This window comes from Rhynchophorus ferrugineus, unplaced genomic scaffold (genome assembly GCF_030347505.1).
Source record: "Rhynchophorus ferrugineus isolate W39M unplaced genomic scaffold, kcgeb_rfMv2 rfM10, whole genome shotgun sequence".
NCBI lineage: Eukaryota > Metazoa > Arthropoda > Insecta > Coleoptera > Curculionidae > Rhynchophorus > Rhynchophorus ferrugineus.
Genome location: NW_027472589.1, coordinates 27,989,888 through 28,011,394, shown reverse-complemented (window position 1 = coordinate 28,011,394; position 21,507 = coordinate 27,989,888). Strand labels below are relative to the sequence as shown.

At 32.0% G+C, this 21,507-nt stretch overlaps 1 protein-coding gene across 5 annotated transcripts in view; it reads left to right on the top strand.

Moving 5' to 3' along the window:
- Adcy2 (adenylate cyclase type 2 Ac76E) overlaps nt 1–21,507 on the top strand; it is a 268,794-nt gene that overhangs the window by 27,715 nt on the left and 219,572 nt on the right. For 2 of the 5 annotated variants that reach the window (XM_076416312.1, XM_076416309.1), the window contains exon 1: nt 13,278–13,741. The exons of 1 other annotated variant lie outside the window; for it this stretch is intronic. In XM_076416312.1, coding sequence (XP_076272427.1) covers nt 13,492–13,741 — 250 coding nt within the window. In that variant the 5' untranslated portion in view covers nt 13,278–13,491. Of the gene's footprint in view, nt 1–13,277; nt 13,742–21,507 lie in introns of those variants that run through there. 2 more of the 5 variants (XM_076416308.1, XM_076416313.1) reach the window with 2 other exon arrangements.

Sequence of the window (21,507 nt, the reverse complement as noted above, 5' to 3'; positions counted from 1 at the left end):
CTAGGAAGTGTTGTGTGCCCGGATGCACAGATAGTGAGGAAATGCATCGTTTTCCGTTAAAAAAGCGATGTTTAAGAAATGAGTAGAAAACATTGAAAATCCTAAACTGGTTGGGTTAAACATGAAACAGATTTATGATCGTTCCCATGTCAGACATTTTTGTGATACATTTAAACTTTCCTTTAAGTACTTATGAACAATTTAGTGTTGCTGAAAATATATTTTTGATGCTAATCATGGAACGCTCAAAATTACATTTCAATGATAAAATAGGTGATATTGATTTTAATAACTGAGAACGGCCTGGAGGACTAAACAGTTGAATTTCAAGATCACCCAAGTTTTAAGTTTTAAGTTTTATTATTTGGCAGGTAAAAAAAGAACGAGTTTTCTCATATTGTGATTGATAGTGAAGGGTGGATCTTCTGCTTCTACCCCAAGCGCAATAATTAATGAATTAGTCCAGAGAGAAAGAGCATCGATCATCTTTGGACAGTTTTCATTTGCCAATTTGCTTTTGGTGATATCTTTAATATTCTTCTCGACTAACTATGTCAAAGTACATCGAAAAAAAGATCAAAAGCAACGTCACAATGATATAATTTGCATGCTTAATTGTGACAAAGTCATACAATATTTTTTGCTACTTTCGAATTTTAATTAAGCCTACTTATATGGTCATAGTAAAATGTCTAATAAGGATATATAGTTGAGAATTACGTTATATGTGTGGTACATGGTATATCATATATGTGGGGCAAAAGTTCCGCTACCATTTTGGTGTGTCATTCAAATTTTATTACGGATAAATATACGCCACAAGAACGAGCAGAAATAGTGACAATATTTATCGAAAATAATCGTTTCATTATTGGCACTGAGAGGAAATTGTGTCAATGGTAGCGGTATTTTTGCCCCACCCTATATAGGCTGTTACTAGGCTTGATTGGGTTCTTTTCAACCAATGTTAAATACCTTATCAATATTGTTTTATCGATAAATATGCAAACAGTAGTTTTTGGACTTTTCTTCGATTGATTAGAAACCTATTAGGGATCCATAATGTGTTAATTTGTTTGTAAAAAACAAGTTTATTGACCAATGTTCATTGTGTTGTTAGTAAATGATATAGACTGAGTTGTTTGTATTCTCCATTTGATCATATTTGAAAAAAATCTATCTATTTGTCAAAGATAGACTTAAAAATTCGATGTTATTGAAATATTGCATCTTTCATGATCAGTATTTTATGATTAAATTAAATTTAGATTCAATGGCACAGCTACATTCACTAATAATCGAACAAAAAATTTGAATACGATTATTTGTTTTATTAGTCTTAGTAGTTCCAGAACCTGCCCAAAGGGCAATAAATATTTGTTATGTTTATATTATATATACATGGCATGTAGAAAATCACTTCATTGATCTCCTGTATAAAATCGGTTGGTGTTAGACGTTTCAGTCTACTTACTTCACTTTCACTATATATTTAGCTGATTATCGAGTACATTGGGATATACTGTCACTTTTTCGAAGTACTTCACACAAACATGTTGAATTACACCCTTTATTGGTTCTATTGGATTGGATGTATTAGACTTGCTAGCGGTTCCCCATAGGTGGATTCCGTATGAACAAATAGGCTTGAGTATAGGCTCATACAGGAATACCTTGTTATCTAATGATAACTCGGATTTGCGCCCGATAAGCCAATATATTAGGTAGAGTTTAAGCCTAAGTTGTTTCCGGTTGGCGAGGAAAACGATTTAAAATTTAGATTATTACAATAATTTCGTCCCTTTAGCCATTTATTTTTGTTATCCTAGTATGACTCAAGTGAAGTTGTTATTTTCATTGAACCGTGTACTATGTTGGTCATGTCTATCGAATGAGAAGTGAACCTCTACAAACTTTTGTGACACTAGAATTGTTCCTAAAAGAATATATTTTAAAGACTTCAACAGTAACAGTATCCAAGTCTGGGGCTGTACAAAAGGATTGGTAAAATAAGGGTTAGAAAGAGCCGTATTTTAGTTTTGAATGTCATATTTCTTTTTTACCACACACACCAACTTAAAGAAGCAAAAGTTCATGCAGATTGGCCGATTCATTCTATTAGTTAGTTGTAAATGTCACCTTAATTTCATGTATTATTTATTCTATGTACTTGAACTTATGCATTAGTTCTAATTGGATGCTATTAAGATGATTTACAATACGACGATCAGTCAGTTGTCAATAATTTGGTCATTTTTCGAGTTATTTAACAATTTTAAAAGCTCCTGATTTTACTCTTTATACTTTTGACGTTATATATCAGTTGTCGATTTTCATTTCTACGAGTTAAGTAGTAATTTTGATGTCAATAACAACATAACAGTTTGAAAAACTAATAAAGCTTTAAGATAATAACATATAAGTTTGCAATATATGTCCAATACACTGTTGGAAGAAAACCTATTCTAAACTCCTAGAGAATATTCAGACAGCTTGATCACTCGCTGTTTCCAGATGTATTAAAAATAACAATTTTCTATGTCATATTATAACTAGCGATGATATTTTACCACAATCTTAAGGGCAAAAATAATGGGTTAGTCTGAAGAGCAATATTCATGGCTATAAAGTCTTTTTGGACATATGGGAAAATCATCAAAGTCTACTACTAGTGTATTACGAACTGCTAAAACTGAACTACTACAGAACTTTATCGACATCATTTTAATGAATTGTAATGTGTATGACAGCGCCAGGCAAGAGTTGTGAAAGATATACAGTGATAGTTCGAATTGAAAGTTCTGCAGCACCCAAGGTACTCAACAGGCATAGTGCCTTCTCATAAATACTTGTTCAGATTCGAAATCAAATGGATATACGAAGTGATCCAAGATTTCGCCTTAAAGGGTGAAATAAGGTCGCTAAATCACAGCAATGTGGAAGCAATACGGCTACTGGATAACACGCAGGAAATCAAAAGATTGAGACCAAACCAAAACATACGAACTTGTTTAATGTATAAGTGTTTTCTTCATTTTTCAAGTACAACAGAACAGTAGTAATTAATTTGTAGATTAAAATTGTACCAAATATATCTAATACAATATGCAATTAATAAAAAAATCTTGTTGAGATCGATGAAGCACGAGGGGCTCGAAATGTTGAAAAAGTACAAAAATGAATCGATGACTGGATCATTGACAAACTGCAGAGTGGCAGAAAAATGGGAGAAATTATATAAAATAATGAAGAATATTTTGATTGATATATATTATACCAATTTTTCCCAATAGTTATCATTTTAAATTAAAAAATCATTAGAATACATTCAAGCATCTAACATAAAATCAGTATTATTTTCCTATAATATACTTATAGTTATCATAGAAACAACTGAATAAATAATCGATGACGCAGTTTTTTCCGTAGTTTACTGAATTATTTAGAGCGGTTATCTTGCGGTTAAATTATCTTCTCCAATGTTTCTCCGATCGAATTCTATTAGATCGCTTTATGCTTGGAAGGTTGGAAACGACGAAACGCACGAGTAACACTCGTTTTATTTATTTCCTTCTATAATTAATTAGGGAATTATGTCGAGTCGCGTCGGACGATGCGTCCCGTTCCTTCCCATTAATATTCCTCTATTTATATCGTTTTTAGTCCCGATATTTTGGCACACTGGCATCGTTGTGTTTTGATGTTGCAATTTTGCTAGCGCTCGAAAGAAATATTTCGTAGGTTTCGACGTCTTTCCGTTGGTATTTGTTCGATAATTATCGACAGTATCAAGGACGTAACTTTACAAGAGATACCGTATTCATAATGCTGAGCCATTGTATCGATTATCCATATTAAGTAGTTCTTGGTTTTCAATAAAAATACATGCATTGTGTCATTTTGATTATAGAGTATCTTATAAAATATACCTTTTACAATCTGCCAAAGAAACGATCACAGGGATAGTCTTAGTTCGCCAGTTTGCCTTTGAGGATCTTCGAAGTGGCACTGTTTCTACCTAAATTTCCACAGTATCCCTCCGCAATGGTTTCCTAGCTTTTGTGACTCCAGGTTCCAATAACCTACAGCTAAGAAACCGAGCTACTATAATTCGCATTTGGTGGCCGTTCGCCCTGAACTACAAGCTTCTATTCAAATTTTAGTAAACTATATCAACTCATAGTAACTTTGGTACGTTTTTGGTGGCCTTACGCCATAAATTATGATGTATGTGCCGGGAATCCATGGACCAGGGGTGTTTTTCAACGCTTGAATGTTTATTCCTTAGAATACCTTATGGCTAGTGGTCTTTGAGCACCTCCAATCCACCTTTTGTGACCTTAAATTTAATTAATTTGGTGAAAGAGTACTAAACAAATAATTACTATAATAATTAAGTCAAATAGACTTTAAAAAAATGTTTTGTTTAGTGTTGGGAACTATCGACTGAAATCGACTATGGACTGTTTAATAATTGACTACTTTTTACTATCAACTATTCCAATCGCTATTTTTGGTTCGACTGATTTTACTACTTTTTACCAGTGACTGTTTCAGTCGACTGTTTTCAGTCGCTGTTTTCGGTCCGTCTGATTTTGTTACTATTTAGTATCGACTGTTTCAGTTGTGTACTTTTAGTTACTATTTTTGGTTCTACTAGTTTCATTCCACTGATTTTTAACGACAAAATTGTAGTTCAAAACTGACAAAAATGTATTCAATATATGCTTACATAGATTTATGTGTAATTTATATAGATTTTTGATTTTTTTGGTAGTTTGCTTGTAAATAACAAAATACAATTTATATTAATATAGCAGCATTTTGGAAAGATATTTTTCAAGATTTTTTTAAAATATATTTTAAGTCTCCTTTTACCAATGAGGGTTTATCTGGACTGGACCTACAATTTAACGTGAGCTCCGAACCACGGTCCTCAGCATTAAGCCTACCGACTGGCGAGTGAACAACTTTAGAAATCATCCCAGAAGACATCCGGTTTTGCCCAGCCTGTTTACTGGGATCTGAGTGACTGGGATCATTTTCCTTGTCAGATTTTGCATTCTTGCCTAAGGACAATCACAAATATGAAACAATCACAAACATAAATTTACAAGCATGCCCCAGAAGGATTCGAATCCGCGGACTATCGCAACAGTAGGAGGACCGTCCTATCGCCTTTACCGCTACGCCACCAAGCCGGCTATTTTTCAAGATTGTTAATGTAATAGGGTAAAAGGATTAAAATTATGCATGATATATACTTTTGACTGTTTTTATGGCAATAATAGGTAATATTTCTATTCTTTCGATTTTTGTTAAAAAATATTTTATTTAAAAAGTGTTTACTTTATTTTAAAAAGCTCTTGTAGTTATTGTGCGATCATTTTTAATTATGCCATGAATTAGTTCCTTTTCTATGATTAGGTAGTAATTACTATTTTCAGTCGCTAATTTTTTGACTTCGACTCTTTTGCGACTATCGACTGTTTCGACTGTTTATCAATATTTCGATTGTTTTTAGTCGATAGTTCCCTACTCAAGTTTTATTTTATGGAAAGAGGAAACAGATGATCTAATAATTCGAGTCTTATAACACAACATATATACTAGTTATACCCATCTTATAGAAGGGGACAAAGTTTTGGCATAACCTATCATATATAGATTTGGTGAAAATAAAATTAATTTATAACAAGCGCTTATTTGTTGAAAGTTAAACAATGGCAAAATACATAACAATAGTTTGAAGAATATTATGATTATTAGAATATTTATATGCATATTTTCTCATTTCATTTTCTATGTGATTATATAGTGTTTTTAATTTTTCGATAAACATTGAAGGAAACATGAAAACAAATATCACAATGGTAACAGTTTCTTTTTTTTCGTTTTGGTATCTGCATAAATTTTGATGTATTATGTTTATTCTATTATGAATTAATGGTTTAGTCGCGTGGTGCACTGTATTAACTGCAGTTCACTAAAAAGTCATTACATTTTCAGTTCTAGGCATTGTGTCGTTATATTTATCCATTGTTCGGATCTGGTAGATTTATCAGAATCAATTCATTTTCATCGCGTGTAGCAATTCGATCAATAAAGAAGGAAAATTTGATGCATTTATAATTCTACATGCTTTTTTACTTATTGTTCCTAAAATAGTGAGTTAAATTAAAAATTATACTACAACAAAATCGATTGAGATACTTTTAAGTTAATATTAAAATATTTTTTTATATATATTTTAAAGTCTCCTTTTACCTTTAACGTGGGCTCCGAACCACGGTTCGGTTGCTCCATTGTTGTCTCCATGTTGTTTAGTCAACAAAATGAATTTACCAAGTTTTATACGTCAGTGGGCCAGCACAGCAAGTTAAACGTAAGTTTTGACACGCGACAAGAAGAACATAATGTTGGAAACGATTTGTTAAAGCTTTGAAGCTACACCGAGAGAAGGAATTTTGTTTATTTGGTGTGTGTGTCGAAGATGAAAAAATCAGGCTTATTGGAACGCTTAATTTGGCATTTTATTTGTATGGATACCTATATAAGAAAAAGTCTGTGCTTCGTTACTATATCGACCTTTTGAGTGGATGATACAACGATGAGCCTCAAAGAAAACATGGATAAAGTCCTCGAGAAAGATGTCATCATCACCATTCCTGATTCATATCAGATTGCTTTTTATTATCTTGGGTAATGTCTTTGTCGAAGATGTCCTTCGATTATATCTTCCAACCAACGTGTCAATTTGTCACAGAAGTATGTGAGGGACTCGTTCACCTTCCTTCCCTTCATTCGAATGTCCAAACTATTGTATTCTGCTTTTTTTTCTAAATATAAATATAAATATTTTGTTAAATATTAATGACATCTTTTGGCTTATGAATAACTGATCCAAAGACAAATATACGTTGATATACATATAGATTATCTATATACGTAATACATACATATACATTTTTAACGTATATCATATGTTTCGTGATTGTCGAGGAAATATTTGTATATCAAGGTAATTCTAAACGTATAATATGTATAGTCTATTAAATTTTTTTTGTACATACGTCATCAAGATGTTTAATGTATTACCTGCTGCAATTTGTAAATTCGTTTTAAAATCAGACAATATTTCATGTCAAAGCCAAACTGAACTAAAACTCAGAGTTGATGCGACAACATTGCTACGTTTTAATGTCACAGATTTAAATGACGTATGTATAAAATAACTTTAGACAGACTATATCAACTCCATTAAAAATATAAATATTTTTTTAACTTTGTGGATTAGATGAAGTTAAGATGGAAAAAAAACAACACCCCAAGTCTGACTATCAACTTCATTTTAGTAATATCGACTAAAATCTTTCACTTTTACTGATTTCCGCTTATACAATTTTATGAAGAAAACGACCGTAGATAGACGTTCTGTTTCAAATATTATCTGCTTACAGTTATTTTGAACTGATGATATCTATTGATGAAAATGTTAAGAATTAAGTGTTAAACAATCTAACCTGTTAAATTCGATGGATTTCATTTGATGTTATTGATTACTCTGTTATTCATTTAAAAGTAGTGATTTTGAAGCCTGAAGAGTCAACAAGGTTTGAAGACAATGAACTGTAAGACTTATTGGACGAAAACCATGTACCAAGTACATAAAAACACCTGTTAAAATGAATTTTCACACTGAAAACTGTAGTTATTTTTAAACCAAATTGTCCATATAATACAATACGTTCTATTATAAATATACTGGAGGCGCTTCGAAGTTTTTGGATGTTGTAATTCTGCTAGCGCTCGAAAAAAATATTTCGTCGCTTAACCGCTAGTTATTTGTACGATAATTAACAAGCGTATTGATAATGCTGAGCTGCTGTATCGATGATCCAGATTTAGATGCTGTTGGTTTTCAATGAATTGGAAATTCAACATCTTAATTGCATGTTTAAGTAGTATATTAGGATTAATACTAACAGATATGTCTTTGATCTAGTTTAGTTAGTAAATTTGAATGTAGTTAGCAGGAATATTTGATAGAGGATATTATATAAATTTTCACTAATTTAATTTTTTTTCATTAATTTTTTTGTTAGACATTATATTTTTTAAATTAGATATTTGAATGCTTCATTAAGTTCATTGTATTTTAGTTTTGAATGAAGAATGTATACAAGTAAAATTCAAAATATGTTATTTATATATAAAGGTAATTTTCATATCGGATATTAGGTAAGAAAACAAATTGATTATATTTGAAGTTCAGGAATCGGAAAATCAGATGTGACTTATAATATAAATACGATTTCCATGTATTTTAGTATTCTGAAAATAATATAGACGTAATTCAAGGATGTCAGGATTTTTCCCAAAATGCAATGATATTATAAAAATAAGAGGTTTTATTTTCAACTGACATCAGTCAGAACTCATACAAATATACTTTGCAAGGTCATAGCAGTCGCACTATTGTTAGTCTTACGTTATACGTTCTTGTCTGATACTTTTGTTCTAATTTGTACCCTAATTCAATGTAATTGTGTCATTGGAAATAGCAAACATATAATTAGAATACAATTAATTAGTAACATTAAAGAAGTGTTTAGATTCACTCTAAAGACATTAGTTATATCACTTAACTTAATAAGTAAAACAATTAAGTAATGCGGTCCACAATTATAAGGACAAATAGAACAGTAATGTCCAGCATTGTTTGCTTAACCGTCCGGTCACTGACCAAACTTTCACCATTCGTTCAATTACTGGGTACCCGGGTACCTATAGTGTGGCAGATGTGCAAGTCATTAGTATAGTGAATTAATTTTTTTTTTCTGTGTAAACTGGCTATGTGGGATATGAAATAACTATAGGGACACAGTTTATAGTCCTCGTAAAAGTAACAATATCGGAATGCCAAGCCAATCGATATTTAGGTACCTGAGATGTGCCTTTCCCCTTCTCATGTCGTACCAAAAGAAAGAAACGTGTCCAGTTGAAATTGTACAAGCGTAGTGAACATATTATAAAAAATACACTGAAAGGGAAAAGAAAATATACAAAATTAATACTAATTATTAATATTATTAATATATTAAAATATAATATAATAATAATATATTAATAAAAAAATTGTATTTAATTTAAATACAATGGTTGATTCATCGAGTTTTAGACGGTAAGGAGAGATTTAATTGTTTTATTTAAAAAAAAATTGTAATAAATACATTTTAAATTGTTTACAAAAGAGTCATCCGCTCTCAGAGTAATAAGAATTAGGAAAAAACATTCGAAGCAGAAGAATCTTATGAAGACTGCGTGTTGGATAGTAGTGATGATGAATATATTCGGATTGTGATGATACAGGTAATTAACATTTCTATTTTTCTTGTGTACGTTGATAGTTATAATGTATTTTATGTTATATAAATTGTATATTTTATTCATAATTGATGATGAAATTGCACTCAATAATGAAGATAAAGACCAGGAAGATGAAGATAGAGAAAGTGAAGATGGAGAGGATGAGGATGAAGAAAGTGAAGTAGAAGCGACGGCGTCTGGAAGGACAGCAAAAGATGGTACTCAGTGGGCTGCGACATCACCAAGTGAACATCAAGTTGGGAGGCGTAATATTGTTCGAAAGAGATGTGGACCTAATAGGAACACCAACATGCTGTCAAATCTAGATAAGTTAAACTAGAAAAATATGTTCGGTATCTGATAACCCTGTTTGTGACGAACACTGTATTACAACCACGACACGTAAAGGATGTACGAAATAATTTAATGTACTTAAATTTTTATATGGCACTGTATAATAATAAATAATATAATGTAAATAAATAAATAGTAAAAGAATGGCAAACGATATTAATAAAATAAAATAAAATAAAACGGAGTTATGTATTTCTTACTTACTATTTTTGTTATTGATTATAATAAGGATTATTATTTAATTATTGTTTAAATAAAAAAATTACAAGCTATATCAATTTAAAAGTCAAATTAACTAAATACTTAAACAGTCTCTGAAGTGTGTATAAACCCGTCGTTCATATACATTAGTGAGGTACCTGGATATTGAACGGGCGGGGTATCAAGTTTGATAGTTAATAACTTTTATTAATTAGTTGATTGTTAAAAAATTTGACGAACAATGGGTGTCTAATTACTTCAATTTTGGGGATCCAGACGGCCATAAAAATTTTTTAAGGAGAAGTTAATATATTTTACCTGTGGATTGAAATGGATACCCGGGTGACCGGACGGTTGAATTTTTTCCACTGTGATAGTTGCGTATGTTTTATTAAATAGATAAAATCGCCAATTTTAAATAAAGTTCGATATAGAAACACATTCTTATAAAGCGTTTTTTTTTTCTAAATATTTATGTGGTTATCAGTAAGACTATTCAAGTTTAATTAACTATATTTAACATATATGATCTAATTAGGAAGTTCTTTTCGTTATCGTCGTTTCTTTTTTAATTCGAAATGTGGAATGATTAATTATTGAAATGTAATTGCTATCTTTTATCGTTGAACATGTTGGATATTAAACATTCGATAGTATTATTACTTTTTTCGGTTTTAACCAGTTTTTTTTTGTATGATATTATTATAAACCAGAATATTTCATAATAAAAAAGTAGCTATTATTTACCATTAAACATATTATTTAACACTAAACATATAATTTATAAGGTTATGCTTTATATTCTATTCCTTATATATTCATTTTTTTGTACATACATTTTCAAGATGATGCCGTAATTTTGTAAATTCGTTACAGAATCAGACAATATTTTCTTTATCATTTTATTCTAGTTAAAAAGAGACACAATGCTGTCTGATTAGTTCGAGCACGTAAACGAATGAGCCTGTCAAAGTCGTCCGGTTTTCAGACATATGCAAAATTCTTGAAAGCAATAGTGATAAAAGGTTATAACTTCAACCTATAAACTATTGTGGCTGTATAATTAACTGTAGTTTTTAGATGTACTATAATGTTAAAATAAATTATATTTGATAAAATGTTTGTTCAATTATTTTATTTATATTAGAATTTTGTTGTATGTCAATGCCAAACTTAACTAAATCTCAGAGTTGATGCGCTTATGTTGCTACGACGTTTTGATGTCACAAAATTAAATGGTGTATATACAGAATAACTTTGAACAGACTATAATTATATTTTCACATTGCAATAACATCATGTTTCTTTTGAGCCGTGTTGAACTTCTTTTGTTATCTAGTGTCATAGTATTTGAACTGGGAATTAATCAGTTTAAGGTTATTAAATTCATTATCTTAGAGTTCTGGTAGTATACCAATCTTGAATGTACTTTATATTGATGAAATGTTAATCCTCTCTTTAGCAGTGATATATTAATAGCCACTAACTATTACTATTGTGATTTTTTTACATCTTGTAGGAATATTCTGATAGAGATAAAGGAAATCTAACCTATTTCAGTCAGTTTGTGTAATATTCTTGTCTTGATATTGGGGTAATTTTACTTTGTGTTTCTCAAATTTACAGTTTAAACTTATATTCATCATCTAGAGAACTGATTCCTGCTGAACTGCTGAATTCAAATTGATTTAAAAATGCATGTTTATATGTACGATTATAACATTAATTAGTCCTTAAAATTATGTAATAAAATTAACTAAATAATTCCATGTACACTTTGCCGTATCTGAAAATTCTTAACTGTGAATAATTATAACAAATTTCCTTGTCACATTTATCATTATGTGTTCAATTTTCCATTTTATAAGAATTATAAAATATTATGGTTTACTAGTATACACTATAAACTTAGTATTTTGCAATATTCCGTATAATTCCTCTGAAATCAATATTACTCATATTCACTAAATAAATTACTTATACTAAATGAAAAATTATTATTTTTCGTAGAGAAATGTTATAGCCATCGAATTTGAACATTTAGGTTAGGTTATAGGTATAGTTGATCAAATTACATCAAAGTACTTAATATGATTTTTTTAGTTGAGTGAGACTTATTTTCAAACATTTTTTACTGACTTAAAAAAAGGAGGTGGTTCTATGTGCGGCTGTATATATTTTTTTAATGTATGTTCGCCGATTTCTCCGTCAATTATGGACCGATTTTCAAAATTCTTCTTTTATTCGAAAGAGTTCACTTGCCAGGCGGTCCCATTGGAACTAAGTCAGGATCAGGTGGGGGGAAGGGGGGAAATTGAGTAATATCGTCAAATTATAAAAGCATATACAAAGTTTTTGTATCACATATTTTTTTATCTAAAATAATCCTATATTTGGGTATAGTGTTACTACTGAACTGATGCAACGGAAAATCGGAAGTGATTCAGTGTAAAAAACCATTTAGATTGCTTTTTAAGTATTAAGCATATTATATGAGAAGGCGTAGAAATGCTGTAAGCAACTGCTTTTACAGTGTAACGGTTAGATCTGTTCAGCACATACGTAGGAGCTGCGGGTTCGATTCCCGACGGGGGCAATAACTTTTTATTGTACTAGTTTGGTTAGAACCTTTGCCAAATCACCTAGACTAGGTAGCGGATCCCGGGGCCTGAAGCGTTCCGTTTCAATCATTGTTTCTTTATTCCTATTTTTCCTCATACCCTTTACCTTGCCGTACCCATATTACAATGAAATAAAATAACTGCGTTATTTATTGGGTAAATTCTAACAGTAAAAAGAGAAAAAAATATATAAAAAAATTGAACGGACTTCAAAGAATAAATAAAAAACTTACGAAAAAGTGTAAACTAGATTTTTATCACTTATCGGTCTAAAAAATACTAGAATTATATGACCTTATTATTTTACCAATTTTGGTATAAGATACAAACAAAATTCCTGTTGCGTTCTTTTTTAAATAATTTATAATACTAATAATTAATTTCACAACTTGATTAAATGTTCAAACAATATCGAAAAATATAATAGATGATCATACGTTCTTCTACTTAAAAATATTTTCTAGGCGGTGTTCGAGATTAAACCTCATTTTCTGGCAAGAGAATCACTGTAATGGTGATTTCATTTCTATCGAACAAAAAAATTCGATACCTAAACCCATCCTTAGCAAGTAGGTAAAGCCTAACTGTCGCGATATTTATGTTTATTTGTCGGTTAGTTTATTGTGTTCGCATTTGTTTCGAGCGTGGATATTATTCAGAAGCTATTTTTGTTCCCATCAACTGGTTGACTGCCTGCGTTATTATTTGAAAGCAGTTTTATCAGTGCGCATTAACTACTAGTCGACTGTTACTCGTTCGATACCCTCGCCCATCCCTAACCTCGCTCGGTTAAGCCTATCTTGAGATATTTTGTTTACGTTTCGCCTAGTTCGTTCCGTTCCTGTTTCCATCGAACGCGAATCTTATCCCGACTGACCGCTATCGTGTGGACTAAAACATCTGGAACCCCGGTAGGTTCTGGAACCTCGGCGATGACGGCGGCTGCATGATGGGCCTGGTCGGAGTGAAGGATAGCGGTTACGACGGTAGCATCGAGCTGCAGCGCCAGGATGGGACGGGAAGCGGCAGCACGTACGCCGGTTCGAGTTCCAGTTCGTCGTCCGAGCAATGCTCCGTGTGTTTGTCGTCGGCCATGTCGTCGTCCAGCTCGAGCGACGAGGAGGACTTGGTGTTGGGCAGGTTTAAACGTCGGATCAAGGGATTCGGAGCCAAGGCCTCCTATAAGCTGGATAAACGTACGTACGAAGGTTTTGAGGGCATGTCCCCGTTATCCCGCCCTCTGTTGTTCGATTCCGTCCCTCCTCGTCTTGTTAGATGCGCGGGGATCCTTGTTTGTATTCACGCGAACATAGATTTTCTATGGGAGCAAAGTCTGGAGTGTACGGAGGCTTGTATCTTCATTTTGTATACTATATTCTATTTTTGGTTATATGTAGAGAAAATATACGAAATCTGTGTTGTGTGAATTCATTTTTAGGTATTTTTGTATATCGAATTTATTATTAAAAAAAATTGTGTCCGTAATTCGTATTGTTAATTTTCCGAGGATTGTTATTTAGGATAAAATGGTGATTGGCAACCTACGCGGAATGTCGATTTGCCATAGGAAACAAGCGGAGGTTGTAATCTTTATTTTGTATATTATGTTCTATTTTTAAGTGACGAATGGATGTATTGTTTTCAGTAATATGTACAGAAAATGTTTTTATTATTATTATAATTAAAGTAAGTTGGCACTAATAAGCTATTTGGTCTTATCCTAATTAGACACGGTTTTAAAATTACAAATTACTTATGCTGTGATAAACACTTGGGATTTAATATTTACGTTACCGCTTTACTAATAACTTTACTAAACTAGATCAAATTGTTTTACTCTCTTTAATCTTCTGGTTAAGCCATCATTATCTATGTTCTGGAGAACCTCAATGTTGATGTTCATATCTATGGGCATAGTTCTTGATAAAGTTATCGTCATTTTCTACCTTCAGCTCCTTATGCAAATTGTCATTACGTATGTACTGAATACTTCAGTACCTTGTTCTGAATCTATGATATTTTTATTGTTTTGTCTACTGCAACCCCAGAATTGAACACCATAAGTCCATATTTATTTCAAGGTCAAAACCATCAATCTTTTTTCTTTCTTCCAATGATGGCAATTATTTAATATCATCCACAGTATGGGCTTGAAATATTCTCTTGAGGCCTGTAAATCTTGTCGTCTTCTCATGATCAGTATCTCACAGTGATTAGTATTATCACCAGCATTATTATCAAGTCCACGCAGAAATGTATTCATGGTGTCTTTTTTTGTTATTTAATTTGACATCTCAGTTAATATCACTCTCAGTTGTTCGACTTAGTTTTGTCTTGCTGAGCCTTGGAATAACGCCATTTTTCGTCGCTCTTCTTTTTTCAATGTACTAGAAAAAAAAATACAGAAAATGTAAAAAATATGCATTAATGAGTGGGCTTGTATATATTCTGATCATATTTTCACTTTAAAAAGTCATTTATATAGAAAAATTGGGGCAATGTATGTTAATGAAAATATTTTCTATAATTTCTTAGAACTTGCTCCCATATTTCTGACGTCATGACAATACAGTATGAGAAGGACGATGTTGGTTTGCCAGCTATCCAATTATTGATGCAGGTGTTCCCATTCGATCCATTATTTAGCTCCAGTCACAATATGTTACAAATAAGTCTTGCAATTTTGATTGATTCATAGAATTTTTTCTTTGTGCAGTAACAGTTTCATTCGGTTTTTGGCAGTTCGTACACTACAACATATGCACAACCATACTTTATAGCCATGAATATTCTGCCTCAGTGACGAGGTAGATGGCTCTGCTGGACTACCCAATGACTGTTTGTACATGTTTGTGATTTTTACTTGTTGTGTACTTGTTACTGTTTTTGACCAGTCACAATAAATTACATATAGTTCTTACAATTGACTGTCTTTGAAATGTTTGGTCTTCTAAATGTCCAGGCCTGACTTCCATCATAGGATACAAAAGACCTAGGATATGATGGAACACGATTGTTGTAAGTTTATAAGAGTATTTTATTTGGCTCGGTAACAAATTTCTTCAAATTCAAACCAAACAGCAAAAGTAATGAATGTTGATTGAGTATTTCAATATTAGCATCTGTATAATACTGAATAACTTTCGTTTGTAACTATAATTTTTCAAAATAATATAATAATTTATTTGATTTATAATTTTTTTAAATATAATTTTTCATTTGTTGTTAACCAGGGAGTTTTTAATTGGCATTGAATCTATGGTATCTATGTTTCTAAAGCATCAAAAAACATACATATATAATATATACCAACATACTATAGGATCTACTATACTGCATGGTGTTCATATTATTTTGTCTATCCCCTGTAGGTATCAGAAATTTCGAATTTCAATCTAATTTAATCGTTAAATTTTGGTTATATTCATTGATTCATAAAATGTTAACATTATATCGGGGTTTTAGATTTATTGTTGATGTATAGACGTTTCGACGAACTTATGGAACTGTTAATATTTTGAGTGGAACTTCCAATTTTCTATTTAATATAACGGAGATGTGACACCGACGTCTACGAAATCCTCTTGAAAATCGCGTATAAATTCATGTAGTGTACTAAAATCCTCTAAAAACACCCTTCACATTTCAGAAATTGACAAATCGAGCCCTATACCGATAGCGGTAGCGCGGCAATTTTTTTCCCATTCGCAATCTTCCCGACGTGCCGGTGATCGGTGATTATTACGACAGATTGAGTTCGCCAGAGGAAAAATTGCGAAATAAATTGATAAAAGTTCGTCGGCACCGATGTCGTTTGCATGTGAGCCGAGGATTTAGCGTCGTGAGTTTATACCATTCGAGCGGAAAATCGGATCCTTCATCCCTTTCCACTCGGGGCTGTTTGAAGTCCCAGTCGATCGCTAATTTCAGCGTACAAGGCTGATTTGGTTAAAGAGATAAATATATATATATATATATATATATATATATATATATATATATGTATGTGTGTGTAATATAATTTGATGCTAATGTTTGTGTTGTCAAAAGAAAAAGAAGAATTCCTCAACTGTTAAATTCGATACAATTTCTCTATATAATATCCGTAAGATTTCATTTAGTATTATTGAGTTATTCAACGTATACAATTTGTAATTAAGCAGCATTCACATTAGTACTTTTGTTGTTGGTTTTGAAGAAATTTACTACCGAAGGCCATCAAACACTTTTATAAACTTATGGTGGGCTGTTCCCACGATTTAAAAGTGTTTATGTTCGTTACGAATCACTTGTGTTTCGGGACGGGACGAAATTAATGACAATTAATACACTTTTCCACACTGGTCCTTTTGAATAGCCTCGATACAAATTACAACGCCTTCTACATAATGTTTGTCTTCTTTTCTACATACTAGGAATTGGCTCTTGTATTGAAAAGAAGCATATAGTTAACGAAATTGATGTCGATGATAAACAACGGCCTGTAATCCTCCAGGCCGTTCTAAAAAAATCGATTACATTGAATTGCAAAACTTACTGGGCGAAAACACAGATCGACCTCTTAAGGGTCGTTCAGACTGCTTAGCAATTGATTAGTCAACTGTTTCTAGATGTTTGAATGCGATCGGAAAATACAAAAGGAAGAAAAAGAATTAGACACGAGTCTCCCAAAAATGTTATTCCGAAACGTTCAAACGTTGCGGTGTCATTGCTTGCACCAGGCAAAAATGGAGAGTTTCCTGTGGCGTTTTGTAGCTGCGATGAAAAGTAGATCTATAACGATAACACTAAGCCCAAAAAGAAATGGATTATCTCAGGACAGCTATCCACAAAATATATTGTTGATTAGAACATATAATTTAACATTTTTAACATACCTTAACATTGGGATGTATAATGGGAATGAATCAACTATTAAAATAAGATAAAAATTATTCAGGAGAAAAACGAGAAAAAAATAACTAAGTAAATGTTACTACAAACAAACAAAATATCTATTCAAGTTATTTAAAAAGTCAATGTACATAAATTAACGACCATAAGTTAATACAAATTTTCACTAAAACTCAACAAATAAATAAATACCCTATTCAGATAAATCATAAGAGGTCACTCATGACTCATAATTTTTGTGCAATCTAAACAGTAATCACGATATCTAGGACATGCAGTGCATATGTAAATAGTGTTTTTTCTTTTTTGTTTGTAGATAACAATTTTTACATTGCCTTCGCATTACATTTCCTGCTTTCTTCTCCTCCCGTATTTTCAAAATATATTCGCTGATAACCGCTCTGCAAATAGTTTTGGACGGAGCCTTTAATAACCTTTTAACGACAGACAAACGAAAGTCGTAAATTGAAATGCGATTGCCATCAAATTGCAAAATCAACCATCAAGGATCGGTATGCTAAGTTTAGACGTGGTGAAATGGGCATCGAAGACGGTCAACGCAGTGGATGTCCAAAAGAGGTTGTTACCGACGAAGACATTTTAAAAATCCACAAAATAATTTTGAATGGTCGTAAATTAAAATTGAATGAAATAGCAGACACTCTTATTCACGAATATTTGAGTATGAGAAAGCTCTGTGCAAAGTGGGTGCCGCGCGAGTTCACATTTAACCAAAAACAACGAATGTTGACGATTCGGAGAAGTGTTTAATGATGATCAAGTGTAATAAACTCGGTTTTTTTGCATCGATATGCGACAATGGATGAAACATGGCTCCATCATTTCACTCCAAGTCCAATCGACAGCCATCCGAGTGGACTGCACACGATGAACCCGCTCGAAAACGTGGGAAAATGCAACAGTCGGCTGTCAAGGTTATGGCGTCTTTATTTGGATGCGCATGGAATAATTTTCGTTGACTACCTTGATAAAGGAAGGACCATCAACAGCGACTATTATATAGCGTTATTGGACCGTTTGAAAGACGAAATCGCCGAACAACGGCCGCATTTGAAGAAAAAGAAAGTGCTGTTTCACGAAGACAATGCACCGTGTCACAAATGAGTGAAAACGATAGCAAAAATCCATCCATCCATCATATTCTCCAGATCTAGCCCCAGCGACTGTTTCTCGAAAGAATGCTCGCTGGGAAGAAATTTTCGACGAATGAAGAGGTGATCGCCGAAACAGAGGCTTATTTTGAAGCAAAGGACAAATCGTACTACAAAAATGGTATCGAAAAGTTGGAGAGTCGCTATAATGAGTGTATCACAATTGAAGGAAATTATGTTAAACCAAAAAAATGTATTTTACTATGGTAAGCCGGGGTTTTGTTGAGTTGTAGAAAATGATGAAAACTATTTTGATGAATATATTGTACCAATTTTTTTCATTGCATTATTATTAGAGTATGAAAATGATCACAGTATTTGCGAGCACCTAATGTATTTATTTATGGAAAATCAGTTCAATCTTTTATCACTTATCTTTATATATCTTACATCACGTTTAATTTTCGTATCAGCTAAAAAAATCATCGGAAGCCCTATAAAACTTTTCACGAATTTACTTATTCTTCTTATTTTAATAATTCCAGAAATATTTCTTGAAAGTAAAAGCTTAGTCCTGTTCGCATGTTACCTATCTATATTTCAGATATAATTATCTCCCAGTTCCATTTTTATATCGTGTTTTTATAAACAGTTTACAGAAGCTACCCTTAGATTGGAAGTGACCCAGAAGTGTACCTCGCCTGACTTCGGATACGTTCACCACACGAGCAATTAACGGCGGAACATGGAAAATTTGCCGGTGTACTAATCGGACTCAAGTTAAATTTATAAAGGTCGTCCTGAATATATGGCGGTTTAATTTCCTTGACCTATCTAAATAGAGCGATCCATATCGGAAGGAGTAGCCTGGCTTAAAGCGGTTTGTTTCTTATTAAAAACCGACACTCGTTTAATTTACGTGGTCTGGTGCTAAATGGAATAAAATTGAATCAAGATTGACGCTATATAAATAAGAAAATTAGGAATCGGGCATCCATCAAGTGATATAATTAGTTTTTTGTCATTTCGCCGCAATGCAAAAATAACATGGACAAATTTGGAGCTATTAAGCGGTATTTTCCAGTCTTTATTTCATTTGTAGGTTTTATAGCCTTAGACAGAGATATATCAATACTCCATGATGATCAATACCTCATACATATATTCAAAAAGATTCAGTATTGGTTTGAGAAGCATTAGATATCATCAAACGAATACCCTGGGCAGCAAAATCATCAGATCTCAACATAATTGAGTAAATAGTAGTATATAGTAGATTTCGTATTAGACCATATTTTCATAGACATTGTGGATATTTCCTTCTGATTGTGTCTTCAATAATTTTGTCGAATTTAATTTTGAACTGTTACCATCACTTATCGTGATAGTTAATAACATTTGACAGAAGTGAATGAATTTTAGTCACTTTTTACTCTTATAGAAAGTTTTTACTCTTCATTTTCTTTAAAGCGTGCGGATAATGTGAATGTTATATAACTTTCGATTCATCAGTTCGGATTATGTATTTTGTATGTACACTGTAACTGAGATAATACTATTTATGGTAATATTTTCACTTGGTTATTGAGCGATGTTTTTATTTTGTAGAAATCAAATCGGGCTTTGTTGCTTTAAACCTGACCTCAAAATATGATATTTAAACAAATGGTGATACCCTTGACGACTATAACTAGATAGCCTTCATTAAATTTATTAGCAATTTCCGTGGTGAGGAGCAAAATACCAAACTAATGAAATTATTGGTTCGTTACTGTTTTAAGTTTCTTAGTACATATGAAATTAAGTATTAGGGACATGCCATGTATTTTAATCAACCACATCTATTTGTGAAAGGACGAGGTATCATTTTAAACAACTGTTAAACAAAATAATTTCCAAAAATAAATCGTGTTTTGAAAAATGTAGACATATTCTGAAAGATTTGAAAATACGAACGTATATAAAATTTTAGACCAGAATAACTCTTAAAATTCGCATATTTAACATTTCATTCTCTCATACGTTTATTTTTGTTTCTATACTAATTTTATATATTTGTTTCGTATAACTTATACTTATTTTGTATATAATTTGATCTACACCCACTCTTTTACAAATATGTAAAATGTGTTGGCTAAGAAATCGCAATCAAGAATAAAGAAGAAAAATTAAATTGTTCGAAAAATATGATATTGAGTTATGTTCGTAAGCAAACAAAGATTATTCTGAAAAATATATATGCATTTCAACCAAATGAAGATACAATCTACAATAGGTACAACATCTAGTCAGCCCAAAATAATCATAAAGCTAGTTTTTCTAATGGAAGTTGCCACAACATTCAGCTTTAGTTCTAGAGACTTTTGAAATTTATGATATTTCACTCAAATTATATAAAGAAAGAAATCCCATACAAAGCAATTGTCATGTTGATATACATTACATTTAGCATTCACATTTAAATGATGAATACTGATGATAATAATAATAATAATAATGATGGATGTTTTACGGTGGTACAACAATTATACTTAACAGACCTGACAAACCGACAGAACAAACTGAATATTGTAGGATTTCTGTTACAAATTATGTTAAATCACTTTAAAAATACCAGATTTCCAGCCTGGATATCGAAATTACCACTCAGCGTAGAGTAACATCGGTTATTAAAAAGGCCTTTTAAGAAAATACATAGTACACCGCAATATTCCTGGAAGTCTCACAGGCTTTTGACCGGGTGTGGGACATTGGGACAAAACATAATTTAATAATTCCAAATCTGTCTATGTGAACTTTGCGTTGCTGTGAAATGATAAAATCGCAATTATATCTTTCGGTGGGTACATTTTTATATTTCTCCAGCAGTATCAGCGGAATACCTCGGCATCCATCTCGATGGTAGGTTAAATTGAAAACATTGTATTAGACAAAAAGCAAAGCAGGTCAGACCGAAA